Here is a 15,545-nt window from a genome sequence, read left to right on the forward strand (position 1 = left end):
CCTCCCACCCAGCCCCCCCGCCCCACCCCCCTCTCACACACACACAAGCACACACTCTCTCGCACACTCTCTCTCTTTCACACACACACACACACACACACACACACACACACACACACACACACACACACACACACACACACACACACACACACACACACACACACACACACACACGCATACATTCTCATGACAAGAAGAAAAAAGTGTGGGGCAACCTCGCGCGAGCGCTCGACAGCCACGGCAGAGCGCTCAAAACAGTCTGCGCCCACAACGCGCCACGAGAGCACACAGAGAGGAAGAGGACGGCAGCGCAGCATCAGCATCAGCATCAGCATCTCTTCTTCGCCGCTGCGTTTTCTCGAACCAACCGGACATTATTAAGGGACACTTTAACTGAAACGCACGCGGAGAGAGGGAGCAGGGGAGAGAGCAAGACAGAGACCGGAGAACACAGAGCGGGGGGAATAATAAAAGCCCATTTTTGGTGGGATTTGAGTGCCGTTGTGCCCTCGCCTTCTCCGGATGATCAGAAATGGGGGAATGGACTATACTAGAGAGGCTCCTGGAGGCTGCTGTCCAGCAGCACTCGACTATGATAGGAAGGTAAGATTCACGTCCAAACAGACGAGAGAGACGTGACGAAGGGAAGACATGCAGCAGCCTCCAGGATCCTCTTTAGCATGGTCCCCAGTCCCCCGTTTCTGTGTTGTGGATTTTTTTTCTTGTTTCACAGGATTTTTCCTTCCTCATCGAACCAGCGTAATTCTTGGTGCCAGCTAACTCTTCAGGACGTGGGATGGTGCTGCCAAACTATGATCACCTTAAACTTAACTAAGATCATGTGTCACTCATTTACTCATTATTTCACCCATCCATTGTTATCGGTGGTATTGAGTAGGTATCATACACTTATTGGTGGGAGGGTGGGGGGGGGGGGGGGGGACGGCGGGCGGGAGGAAGGGGGTGTGTGTGGCGGAGAGCTGGTGTAATTAACCAATTTACCGTGGACGCATTGTTAAAGATGCGTGGATCCAGGGCACATTCATACACGGTATCCATAGGAGAGTAGCCTAACGGAGGACACGTTAGGCTACACACACACACACACACACACACACACACACACACACACACACACACACACACACACACACACACACACACACACACACAAACACACATACACGCACACATAGGCCTATTTGAAAACGCACGCTGTCATTTCTAACTGATAAGCACACACACGCGCGCACACACACACACACACGCACACACACACACACACACACACGCACACGCACACGCACACGCACACGCACACGCACGCACACACACACACACACACACACACACACACACACACACACACACACACACACACACACACACACACACACAGAAGAACGAACCGTACAGAGAGAGCGCTCAGGATTCAGCACTGGACAGCTCCTTAAACCAACGCGCGAGCAAAAGGGGGTGTAAACGAGCGCAACAGCATAAAAAAAGAAGAAGAAGAACACACACACACACACACACACACACACACACACACACACACACACACACACACACACACACACTCGTATACAAAGGAAAATGGCACCACACATAGACACATACATTATTAACCCCTCCATATCCCCTCATTCTCTTTTACATTGTTTGTTTGCTTGCTTTTTAGGATCCTACTCACTGTGGTGGTCATCTTCCGGATCTTAATCGTAGCGATAGTCGGAGAGACTGTCTATGATGACGAGCAAACCATGTTTGTGTGTAACACCTTACAACCGGGCTGCAACCAGGCATGTTACGACAAGGCATTTCCCATTTCACACATCCGATACTGGGTGTTTCAAATAATCATGGTGTGCACGCCGAGCCTGTGCTTCATCACCTACTCGGTGCACCAGTCGGCCAAGCAGAAGGAGCGGCGCTTCTCCACGGTGTACCTGACGCTGGACAAGGACCAAGACTCCATGAAGCGGGAAGAGAGCAAAAAGATCACCAAGAACACCATCGTGAACGGAGTACTGCAGAACACGGAGAACACCACCAAAGAGGCCGAGCCGGACTGCTTGGAGGTCAAGGAGATCCAGAACTCGGCCATGAGAACTAAGTCCAAATTGAGGCGCCAGGAGGGCATCTCGAGGTTCTACATCATCCAAGTGGTGTTCAGAAACGCGTTGGAGATCGGTTTTCTGGTGGGGCAATATTTCTTGTACGGATTCAACGTGCCGTCCGTGTACGAGTGCGATCGATACCCGTGCATCAAAGACGTCGAGTGCTACGTCTCCAGGCCCACGGAGAAGACCGTGTTCCTGGTGTTCATGTTCGCCGTCAGCGGGTTTTGTGTGATTCTGAACCTGGCGGAACTCAATCATCTGGGCTGGCGAAAGATCAAGACGGCCGTGCGGGGCGTGCAGGCGCGACGAAAGTCCATCTATGAGATCCGAAACAAAGACTTGCCGAGAATGAGTGTGCCCAATTTCGGGCGCACTCAGTCCAGTGACTCCGCTTATGTGTAACGCACGAGAAAAAAACAACAACAACAAAAAAAAAACAGTGATAGATGAGACAGAGATGTGCAGTAAACAAAAATGAAAAAAATGAAAATGTTAAAAATGAATGAAAGACCATTATGGACATGATGGGACAGCTCCGCACGCCTAGATATGTGTTATGATGACATACGAGTGGGCGATTTAGTTCTGGTTCAGTTTTTTGTTTTTGTTTGTTTGTTTGTCTGATGATGACTTCACGGCGAGGGGGTGAATTACAAGCTTGTCGACGTATATTTATGATTGCACTGATGCAACTTTTTGGTCACGTTTCTACTCTGTAACGCTCTGGAGAATGGAGACACGTCTGACCCGTGTTCACACCTTTACTCTTTGGTGGGCTCGTGTTCATGTTGTGCTTGAAGAGAGTCAATGCAAAATTGCACTAAGAGGTGAACATTTGAGAGCCCAACCTAATCCGATATGTGTGATATTGATGGTGTTTTAGGTCAACCTGTTCTTTTCCACCAACTGTGTGACTAGCAAAAAAAAAGAAAACAAACAACGTCCCAACCACTCCCTCTTTAAGTGAATCCATCCAACCCCACAGTGGCTATGGGGGGAAAACCCACCATTATTCGAGATTTATATATAGATATATATACATACATATATATGCACAGATATATAAATCAATGACTACGGATACAACCCTAGTTGAATACATCAGCGTCTTTCATGTATTCTGTGGCCTGTGTCGCACCACGTGACCTTAACATATGTAACCATTCCATCGCTCTCTAGCTGACTCTCTAGCGACACACTCTTGGTGGACTGCTGCATACGCAAAACGTCTGTGACTACCTTAATCATTTCTCTCTCTGACACACCAAAGCGCCCACTGCTTTTCATTTGTGAAAAAGTGTTTTTCTTCTTCTTCTTCTTATTGCTTTTTTGTGTAATCAAGTGCCATACTTGTATATAAACATAATATATATGTAAACATATAAATATATAAATATATAATATTCATCATAAAGCTTAATTCCCTGCTTGGATTATGCTAAATGCCGCCCGATTTTGATTTGCTTTAAATGTATTTGTTGTGGTTAAAATGCAAAAAGGATATAGGCCTACAGTTTTCTCTATTTTACTTTGCAAAATGACTGGAAAAAGAAATGAAGTGCTAGTTTTTTTTACATACAAGAACGAAAATGTCTCTCCACAATCAGTACTGATCAAAAACTCAAAAAATAGCACAAATTGACATTTTTAAACAAAGAATGGGCAATAAAAGCCGCTCTCTGGTGCTACAGTTTTTCATAAGAAAAAAAAGATGGTTTTAAATGTAACCAAAAACAGACCAGAAAAAAACAAAACATCGTTTTTCTGTCTACAATAAATGTGGGATTCATGTACACCAGAAACGTGTGGTGGAATACTTTCTTTCCTCTGCATGCAGTTCTCGGGCCCATCCCCAGAGATAGAGTGAGATAGATAGATGGAGAGATAGAGAGATAGAGAGTGAGAGAGCGAGAGAGAGAGAGAGAGAGAGAGAGAGAGAGAGAGAGAGAGAGAGAGAGAGAGAGAGGGAGAGAGAGCGAGATAGAGAGAGAGAATAGAGGGAGGGGCTTGTTGGTAGCTTGGTGCAGTGAAGGCGTTATGAGGCCACACCCACTTTGTCATTTCTCCACCAGGACAAACCACAGCAACAGCAAGACCCACCCTTATTAGGCTTCACTCATAAGAGACTGCAACATATATAGAACACCATTCCTTTACTATTGGTCCATTGCAGTTAATGTACATGAACTGAGAATACAAATTTGATGTTTTAAACACAATAAGGGTTATGCAGTGCTAACCAGAGACTTTGGCCAGGGAGAAAGAAAAGAGGACCTTGTTTGTAAGTTTATTATGATTCAGTATATGGGTTATACTTCTAGTGTTCGCTGCGTCTTGGTTTATGTGAAGAAGGATAGCACCTGATTTGTGTGTGGAGTGGAGCTTCAGAGACACTCTCTCTTCCTGAAGGTCAGTGAAAGATGAAAAAAATAAAAAAAAGCCAGGCATGAAGAGAACAGTTAATGTGCTGAACAATACGCCTACACTTCTAAGAGAGAGAGGTAGAGAGAGAGCGAGCGAGAAGGAGACAGAGGGAGAGACAAGGAGAGGAAGAGCGATACTGAAAGAAGAGTGGGGCATTATGATCATGAAGAACAATAGGGAGAAGAAAGAGAGATATGATTTTGGGTCTGATCATTATGGGACGGTCTGGGGAAGGATTACTGAACCAGGATGACTCTGCAATGAGAGAGGGAGAGAGAGAGAGAGAGAGAGAGAGAGAGAGAATAGGGAGAAGAAGAGATCCACCGCATCATCATTCTCCAGCCCAGCAGGGACCCAAGATGTTGCCCTCACTCGAGAACCTCAAAAAAATGGAAAGAAAGCGAGACAAAATAAAAAGAGCAGTTTGTCGACTTGGGCCTGATGCAATGCGGTACCTTTTTCTTCCTCCACTCCCTCTCTTCGCCACTCTCCCTCTCTCCATTCACCCTCTTGCTCATGACGTTCTCTCTGTTGAACTTTCTAACTCTCATCTCCATCTCCTTTTCCTCACTTTTTGTCTCATTCTTTGCTTGCCAAATTAAAAGTATGGATGAGTAAAAAGAGTTGTCTGTTGACTCAGACTCTGTACCCTGTCACTGCCCTAGGCGTTCTACATTCAGGGTGGATATTTTAGTTATTAGTTATACTTATACAAATACAAATATATAAATATATATACATAATAATATAATGATAATATTAATGACTATTAAGGCATATTTAAAGATTGTTTAAAAAGCTTGAACATTTACCTTATAACTTGGTTACTGCATAATTTACTTCATAAGAGAAGCCAATAAAAGATGATGATGATTATGATGTTATTGTTGTTATGATAATGATAATTTGCCTGTGTTTACCCTTAGCCTGCATACATTTCCTCTGTCTCTCCCTCTGTATGTCAATGTTAATGGGTTTGGTACAAAGCAGTTATCCATGCATTAACATCATGCAAGTGTTTCGAGGGCTTAAGGTAGCCAGTTCACAAGGCAAAAGGACAAGAGCTCACTGCTGTGATATATAGAGCACACATCAACTGGTCTGGGTTTACTCAACAAAAATAAACTAGCCACACACACACACACACATACATATACATGTACACACACACACACACACACACACACACACACACACACACACACACATACACGTACATACAGACACACACACACACACACACACACTCACACATACACACGCACACACACACAGAGCAAGAGATCACACAATACACAAACCCAAGGACCTATGCATTAATCTGTTGGCCCGAACCCTCTCTGAAACACAGTTTAGCAAACTCTGACTGGAGCAGGGCTATTTTCAATTGATTATTTTTTGAGTACAAAAGCAAAGGGCTGGATAAGGACAATTTCCTACGATTGCAGGTACTCAGGGTTTTGAAAAAAGGGAATTGAAGAAGCTATCTCTTAAACTGTCCTTTCAGGTAAGGGGGCCTTTACAAGAGAAGACACACCTGCATTATAGTGTAGTCTTTGTGGGTATAGGCAAGTATAAGTAAGACGGTAGATGGGCAATTACCTTTTCAGACTGAGCTGCTCTATTTTTAATTGAAGGGGGATTAATTAGTTCACTAGCATTGATGTATATTTGACCTACTGTAGACACACAGAAGAAATGTTTACATTCCTTTTATGAATCATCTGATGAGGTATGATTCATTATTTAACCAAATAATGGATCTCCATGCTGCATACAATAGTAGCACGATTCAAGTTATTTTCTATAGAATGTTATCAAACTCTACTTTTGCACTTAACTTAAACCATTTTCTTCACTGCACATATTTTAACTCTCTTACCACTCTTTTTTTTGTGTCATCTTGTTATTGGTCTGTATTTATGCTGGAGACAGCTGAACGACAACAAGCCATCCCTGGAAAGCTGGATTTTGCATCCAGCGGTAGTAAACTGATCAAATCCCATGGCTGTGGAAACGCACGTGAGCCACGGCTGCTCGGAGGGATTAGATTTTACCAAAGCTTCCTCCCCAACCCCACCTCCCCCAGCCCTCCCCCCCCGGCCCCCCTTGGTGAACAGCTCCTCTCCTCCCCTTCCATTCAACCTGATAACACAAAATATCACGAAACTCAAGTTAACATTTTCTTTCCCCTATTTCTGAATACCAGCTAGCCATATGCCGTATCATAGTCACCAGTGGGTTAGGCTTAGGTTAGAGGGTTAAGCTAACCCTATTAAATAATTTGTAAATGAATATCTTGGTTAAAATTAACACAATTACCTTAATTAACATGAACACCATTAGATTACTAGATTACTAATCCAAATTGTCTTTTGTTCCAACTCTACTTTACTCACAAATGACCATTCACATATTTGCATTTAATTTAGTCACAGACACCCACCACAACAAACCTGATGACCCGGAACCATTATGTTTAGGTTTTTATTATTATTTTCTCTACAGTATTTTCTCTAACAGTTATAACCCGAAAAGTACATCACACTATCCCCCCCAGCACCCCCACTCCCACCCACCCCACCCCCCGCTGCCATACAGTAAGCATGTCCTCCCAATTCCTGCTCCCTTGCAGATCAGAGAGGAGAAGACTTAGCAGCGTAGGGCTGCTATAATTCTGCCTTTTGTGCAGATTACAGCATGAAAGGCTAAAAGAGCTAACAGCGGGAAAAAAGGAAAAAGTTAAATGCGGCGAATGCAGTTCTTTTTGAAAACGCTCAGCCGCAAGCAATGAAATTAGCCCGGTTTCTGCAGCACATATGCACAGCATGGCATGGCTCGGACAGATATGGCAAAAGTTGAAACAAACACACACTTGCTGGTTTTTCAGGCGGAGGAGGATGCAGCCACGGCTTAGTCTCTAACTAATGGCCCTATATGGACGAGAACTCTTCCTTCTGTTCTAGCTGCATAGCAGGCTAGATCTCTTCAGACCTTTAGTTTTTTCGTATTGTCACAGTCATGTTGTTTTGTTTGTCTTGTTTGTGTTGTTTTGTTGGTACTGATTTAGGAAAATCAGTACCGAAATTATTTTGTACTTGTTTAATTATTTGGATTGTTCGAGATCAACTAACCATAACTTTCCTTAGCAGTAATCACAACTAAATAGTGTCTGCTCATAGGATAAAACTACTCTGTGCTAACGCTGTACCGTGTTGCTAGTGGATGTGAAACGTGCCCCAGTAACAGGGATTTGATTGGTTGGATCGGTGTGTGGGATGATGAGATAGCCAGGTGGAAATAAGAGCTGAACAACTAGGTGACGGTCCTGATGGCGGATTCATTTTTGATCCATTTTTCATTTTTTGGGTGACCTCGGATTATGAATGTCAGTGGATTATGCGCAGATTTGTCAAACCAAAGTTAAAAGTGGGACAACCAGCACCTGTGTGACAATGAATTACAATCAAACAAAATTGCAATCCCTAACGTCATCCAGCCAGTTAAGACACATAAGCCTACAGTTTGAATTAAAAAAGTAGAAGATACAATTATTAAGAAGTCAAGCAAGGGTGCAGATCAGATTGCGTAGTTCTTCTTCAATTCATTCGGTCCACAAACCCAAATCTTATGAGAAACCAGCATAGGTTACATAGTACAGCAATGCTAACATATACACTAATATATGCCAGGACACCAACTTTTCCCCCCAAAAAAATGCTTTCCTTGAATGCAATACAGACACGGTTAAGTAGCCTTGTTAGTCTCTTTTTCAGGTCATGTTTAATTTCCGTCTCCAAGCGGAGGTTAACGCCGCAGACCACCCCGTACTTCTGTTCAGGCGCTTACTTCACATCAACCGTTCCCCTCTATTTCATTCCCTAATGGCCTCTTCTGCTGCTGTCACACCGGCCCCACCGCCAAGTCCATCCACTCCAATAAATGTTTAGGTTCCGCACCGTCGAACAGCCAATAAAAATCAATGACCAACGAGGCTTTATCAGACACAGAGGTGTTGGCCTGCCTAGCTGGTGGGACTCGTGGAGAGCAGATACATTGCACATGATGGATTGCACATTTTGCATGATTGCCAACAGTCGATTTGTTAAACGACTGTAACCACAATGCACTTCTGTATTTGTTTGGAAGAGAGAGAGAGAGAGAGAGAGAGAGAGAGAGAGAGAGAGAGAGAGAGAGAGAGAGAGAGAGAGAGAGACAGAGAGACAGAGAGACAGAGAGACAGAGAGAGAGACAGAAAGAGAGGGGGTGATGGTAGTGTGGTGGTGTAGGGGTGATGGGGGTGTAGCTCCACTAGTCTCCCGGCTGGCTCCAGCATGAGCCTGCCTGTCACCCAATCTGTTCCTATTCTGTGGTTTCAACTCCTGAACCACAGAGATCCCTGTGCCCTTCCTGTCCTTTACCTTTCACTTATTTACTCCCTGCAGCCCTCCTTCATGCATCAATTATTCTATGGGGTTTGTTCCTGGTTCCTCCTTTCTCTCTCTCTCTCTCTCTCTCTCTCTCTCTCTCTCTCTCTCATTACCACACACACATACACTTTTAATTTTGATGTGACACTGCTTCTGTGTGAAGCAGGTGATCTGGTATGTTCCGTAAAAATAATACATTTAGAATCAAATAATAAAATGGAATAAAAGGAGGATCAGATTAGTGCGGCAGCTATAAGTGTGCCTGTTATTGCTATTGTGATCATTGTGTCTGCTAGTGTCATGTTGAAGCAGTATTCTATTACGTTGACCGTTTTCAGTATCAGTATTATCTGCTTTGAGTTGTACGGATTGCACTGCCTTTGTGCGATCTTTGTGCTTACTGCGATCTGTAGCTTACAATGAGGCTATATTTGTAGCCTCAATGTAATTATTTTAATGACATGTTTATTAAAATGGAATTGGAGAGGGGCTAGAACATGCCCACCCCCTCACTGCTCCTTAATGAGACTGTATTTGCAATCACTGTTGGTCGCTGGATACTAAATCAAGGGAAATTGTGAATTTACAAACCCATTGTTTTTCTATGCTTCATGTAAACCTGGAGGAGATGGGGAGGCCATAACTCCACATTTCAACCCATCACAATATTTATGCATAAAAACAAGTGGAAACGTTACAATCCTGTAGATGTCCTTTCCAGCCTTCAAACTTTCTGTGGGTACTGCGGCTCTCTGTCGATGGCCACTGTGCTGCAGATGGTTTGTCTGACCCCTTTAGTTGCCCATGGGGCTCCAACCCACAAACACTCACAACAATGAGTCAGAGGGTAGAGATCCCCAAAGATGGACGATGAGGGGATAGCTGAAAAACATGCAGGCAAACAAACACAAGTGAACAAACACACACACACACACACACACACACACACACACACACACACACACACACACACACACACAAACGGATGTACATGCAGACAGACGCACACATGCGCACAACTACATTCACACACACACACACACACACACACACACACACACACACACACGCACACACACACAATATTGTGTATCCTCTCAACCCATCCCACCACATGGTGTTTCTCTGGTGAAGTGGCAGTCTGCAGGGATGTACAAGTGAAGGAGACGTTTGCTGAGGTTGCTGCAGGGAAGGTGTTAATTACAATGAGAAATGTGCTGTGTTTGTGCCTTCCTCCCATACTTCTACAAACAGCACACATCCATGCAAATGTACAAGAAGTATACACAAACACAGGCAACACACTCTAACAAAAACAAAAACACCCCCCACACACTCACACACACACAGGCAGCACAAACAAGCCCTATGCTAAGCAGGCTCTGCTGGCTCTATCTGTCACAAGTCGCCTTAGCCCTGCTGTAAGCCTCTTGAAATGTGTGCATCAGACTGCAGTAGATCAGAGGAGGCTAAGACTAATCCACCCGTGTCTTGCACCAATCACTTGAGGTTCTCTGTCATTTAGTGCAAAGAAGGACAAGATTTGCTAACACAATAGAGCCTACAAGTGCAGCATGGAGCTCAGTTCTGATTTAGGCAACTTTTGCTCACTAGCAAAGGTGATCAGTGTGAACGCTACACTATTCAGAAGAATATAATGTAATATAGCAGAATTAAACAGAACAGAAAACAATAGCATAGAATATAACATAATGAAATAGAAAAGAATAGTAAAAGACAGAATGGACTTTCTATTGGTGTGACGGCAATAGAAAGTATAATTGTATGTGGCTGCCGTATTTAATACCAGGTTGTTGTTTTTTCTTTATGGTCACACCACACATACCTACATACATACCATGCATACCATTGTCTCAGATGTGGCACATCTGAGACACCTGCATGGTTGGTGGAGATGGTGGTCTGTGGACCTGGTCGAGGCCATTGGCAGAGCATAAAAGGTGAGTTTGGTCCTGCTGACATAGTGGAATATAAAGAAATGGCTTAATGATATTCGCAAATCAATAGAGCACATGCTAACAGAGGCTATGTCCGCGAATGTCCATTTCTCCCTGACTCTGGTGGATTTAGGTGTCCTTCACTCCTGAATGGCTGCTCCCACCAATTGCTGAGCCCCATGCTGATCAATGCCGGTGGAGATGGTGATGGAGGTAGTGGTGAAAGCGGAGGTGTGGGTGGAGACGTGGGAAAGTATTAGCTCATATAAGCTGCACAAAGATTTGAGCAACAATGATTGAGCAACAAATTATACGATTTGCTATTTTGTCATTTATCCGAGTCTTTATCCGAAGCACATAAAGCATGTGGGGGTGTTCTCTGTGTGTTGTCCTCCCAGGGACGGTGATCGGTAGTGGGAATGGTGTGGGAGCGCCTGTACCCTGGTGCTGGACGACACAACCGGAGAAGAGCTGGTCGCTCTCCAATGTGAGATTCGGGCTCATGTGACCTCAGATAGCAGCTGTCCACTATAGTGTCCTTCACCACCCACAAACCCACACACACACACACACACACACGCACACACACACACACACACACACACACACACACACACACACACACACACACACACACACACACACACACACACACACACACACACACACACACATAAACACGCACACACACACACACACACACACAAACACACTCAAATGTGTTTGAAGGTGTGTGTGTGTGTGTGTGTGTGTGTGTGTGTGTGTTACATATAAAGATTATTTCATTATCATATTATAGCTAGGGTAGGACATTTGTTTTATTGGCCTGAATAAAATGATTGAAAAAGACCTACCTGCCTGGTTACCTGCGTGCACTCACTGCCTGTGCTCACATTGCACATGACCGGAGTATTCATCAAGGCAAGGCGGACCTATGGCTAAAGCTAGCAGGCTTTTATAGGGAGTAGCTTTGGATGGAGGACCGAAGGGATACTCAAAATCAAAATCTTTGCAAATTGCCTATCCTGGCTTTAAGGCACAGTGATTCTCATAGAGTGCGCCCCACTCACAGTGATGTATATAAAGGCTTGGTTTAATCTCCAGCTTCTCTCGCATTAATGTGTGGACCTATTGAATAAATGGCCTGCCTGCCCAGTCCTTACTGGGATTATATTGGAGCCAGTTTAATTTGCCAGAAGGATTTCCCCCTGGAAAAAATATCCATAGCATATCTACAAAAACATATCTATAGCATGTACACTGTACATGCAAATAAAACGTATGCCTGTTTCTCTCTGCCTCTACCTTTCTCTATACCTCTCAAAACATTTTTTATATTATGTTGAATTACCTGCATTTGACAAAAGAGAATTATAGAGCACATAAGGAAGGGATAAAGGGTTAACATATGAGCCTTTATTCTCAACATGGCCATTTTGTTAAGTGTAGCCCCTTGAGAAGCCTGTGGGTGCATGATTAACTTCCACTATGGCTCCCTAGTGAAAGACAACCAATCAGTGGAGAGCAGGAGGCAGGAGACCATTACGCACCAGCGAGACCTTGACTGAAGTCAGCCACAGTGACTAATCCCAGAGCCCCGTCGCTGGAGGTCGTTGCCAACCTTGCTCCCTTCGACTCCACCCTATATCCTCTCCACCTTCGTCCCTTCGCTCCGAGCACGGCTAGGCATCACTTGTGTTCTCCTGTTCTCAACAGAATCAGAATTTAGTTTTATTGGCCAAGTATGCACACATACAAGGAATTTGACTCCGGCGGGTGTTGACTCTCTTTAACAGGTAGACATATGCAAAATAGACATTACGCAACATCAATTAAATATACAGACATACCGGTAAGGCTGCATACTAAAGAGCAAGTGGAGCAGTGACCATAAAAGAAGTAGCAGTAGTAAGGACAGTAGTGAAGGAGGCTGAACTACTGTTGAGTGCATGTTGTGTTGCAGATCAGCTATTTAGTAGAGTGATGGCAGTGGGAAAGAAGCTGTTCTTGTGTGTGGATGTTCTGGCAAACAGAGATCTGTAACGTCTGCCAGAGGCGAGGATGTACAGCATGTCATCCGAAGGGATGGGAGTCTGGGAGTGAGGTGTGTGGGTGGTTGGGCAGGGGGTGGGGGGGAATTATCTATCATGTCTCTATCTCCTGCAGTCCCTTTTTTTTCATCTCCCTCGCCTTTCGTTGTGATTGCCTGAGCACCGCGATGGGAGGCTTTAATTCAGTTGTCCTTTATTTTGACGATTAATCCTGGACCGCTGAGGGGTGCTGGGGCGGTGGGGGATCCCCCTTGGGACCTCTGCACACACGTCTGGCGGACACGGTTCCATTATCGTCACTCCACCATCCCCCCCCCCCCCCGACATCAACACCACCACCACCGCCCCCACACCCTCCTCTCATTCCCTGGGTCCCTCTGATGATTTCATTAGATGCCTTCATATGCCCACCGGCCAAACGGTTCACATCTCCTGGGCTCCACCAATGATCCCTGAAGAGTCGTTTTTATTTATTATTAACAAATCATAGAAGCTGAATCTCTGTCATCACATGTACATTAATGCAAGTGATCATATGTTTGATTCACAGCTCTAGTCCATTGTGGGGTTTTTATAGGGTGAGGGTTTAATACTCACAGTGAAAGTTAGCACTAAGGTTAGGGTTTAATAATTGGGTTAGGTTAGTCAGTACTAGGGTAAGGGTTCAATTTGAGGGTTATGGTTTAATAGTCAGCACTACGGTTAGGGATGTGGCCTTATTCACACTCCATTACATCAACGCACATTCTTGTGTTTTTCCGTCATGGGTAAAATCCCAGCCCGCCACTCTGCCCTCACATGACTGAATTAGAGTGTGAAATTTCTGCTAAATTATTCATGAGATTTGCAAACCTTACACGATGACATCACCACCTCCATTATGGCCCCCATCATAGCGGCCATGAATAAAACCCATGAGGAGCAGAAAACAATGCAAATGGTTGCATAGGTAAAAACAAACAAAAGAAAACATAAGTAAGGCATGATAAAAAAGAGGGACAAAGAGGGATATTGTAGTGTTGGCTGGAAGTTCGACTCCCCGCTGAAAGGTTCTTGGTTTAAACTCCAAAGTCTGCAGGCTACCTGTTGTTATCATTGAGCGAAATAATGAACCCTTAGCTGCCCCTTAATGACATGTCTATAATATAGTCTATAGTACATGGTATAACCATGTAGGTTTATATGGGAGTTGTACAGGTATTTCCGTTGAACCAATCTCCCCTAATCTCGCCTAATTTTGCATGAACTAACTTCCACATTTGCATCCTTTATCTGTAAATGAAACCGGTTGTAGTATTTGTTGTGTGAGGGGAAGGAGCACACAGACACTTGCAACATTTTAGGATGTTACATTGGTTGTGGTTGCTTACAAATGGTGGCCACTGCGAGTTGATCTTCCTCTCGCTCACCTCAGATGTCCTCCCACCCTCTTGTGGAGACTGACACAGTTTAGGAGACCTTGTTTGTGGTGTGTCCCCATTCCGGAGGTTGCTTTGGATGCTCTAACCAAACCCACACCATGGCGCCCGCACGCTGCCAGCCGCAGCAGAAAGCTGTCAATCAGCCCTGCCAGATCAAACACACATGAAACAGCATGCTCAGTGAACCAACCATATGGCTGGAACACATACGGATGCATGCACCCAACATACGCAACACACACACACACACACACACACACACATATACACACATACACACACACACACACACACACACACACACACACACACACACATGCACACACATGCACACACACTTCAGCCATATCCAATCATTAATGATTCATGGGTGACTCCAATTAGAGCCAAATGGGATTTCTTCGTGGAATTGTGTGTACTACGAATACCACTAGAACATGTATTTTTTGGTGTTACTTAACGAGAAAGAAGTTAGGATCAGGACAGAAGAAACAAGCTAGGGTTCAAGGAAATTAAACAGTTGATGTTCTCAAGAGAAGACTCAGAAGAACATCACCTCTTTCATTTCCTCTTCAGTGGCCGATAAACGTTGAATCCTTGGGGGCCTAACAGTGGCAACAAGAGCACATACACTGGGCACAATGTCCTACATTAGAGATTCTGTCTGATCATTCTGCTTGCCCCTACCCCAGTACACATTGGCTGTGTGACAGTAGCGTGCGGTGTCCCTAAATTTCAGTGGGGCAGAAACTACTGGCGTATGACCACACCCACAATTTACATGTTTTTTTTTATATGTACATATTATATACATATATAATATTGTACTTTATATCATTTTATATATATTTATATAGGCTTCACATCACTCACACTCGTGGTCTATAAATCCTTTTGTCCTGTTGTTTGATGGCTAACTTCTCTTCTCAAATGTTTTTTTAAACAGAAACTCAACACTGTTAATCAGGTGCAACACCACTCGCCATATCTGCATCTGATATAGAAACAACGAAAGATACTGGTGGAATAATTTGACTTAAAACAGTTCTAGAATATGACCATGGGGCAGACTACTTTACGACCATATAGGCGTCTATTAGCGCGGATTGCAATTCTTATTGCAGCCTGCAGGGTT

The 15,545-nt window shown here is 44.2% G+C and overlaps 1 protein-coding gene across 1 annotated transcript; it reads left to right on the top strand.

Moving 5' to 3' along the window:
• Nucleotides 1-535: 535 nt before the first annotated feature.
• On the top strand, nucleotides 536-2,528 carry LOC311373279 (gap junction delta-2 protein; the record flags this gene model as incomplete). Its single annotated transcript, XM_084490071.1, has 2 exons — nucleotides 536-606; nucleotides 1,685-2,528. The coding sequence occupies 2 exons, from the start codon at nucleotides 536-538 to the stop codon at nucleotides 2,526-2,528; spliced, it is 915 nt and encodes a 304-aa protein (XP_084346197.1).
• Nucleotides 2,529-15,545: the final 13,017 nt, after the last annotated feature.

The sequence above is a fragment of the Micromesistius poutassou genome, assembly GCF_964030765.1.
Source record: "Micromesistius poutassou genome assembly, contig: SCAFFOLD_4196, whole genome shotgun sequence".
Classification (NCBI taxonomy): Eukaryota; Metazoa; Chordata; class Actinopteri; order Gadiformes; family Gadidae; genus Micromesistius; species Micromesistius poutassou.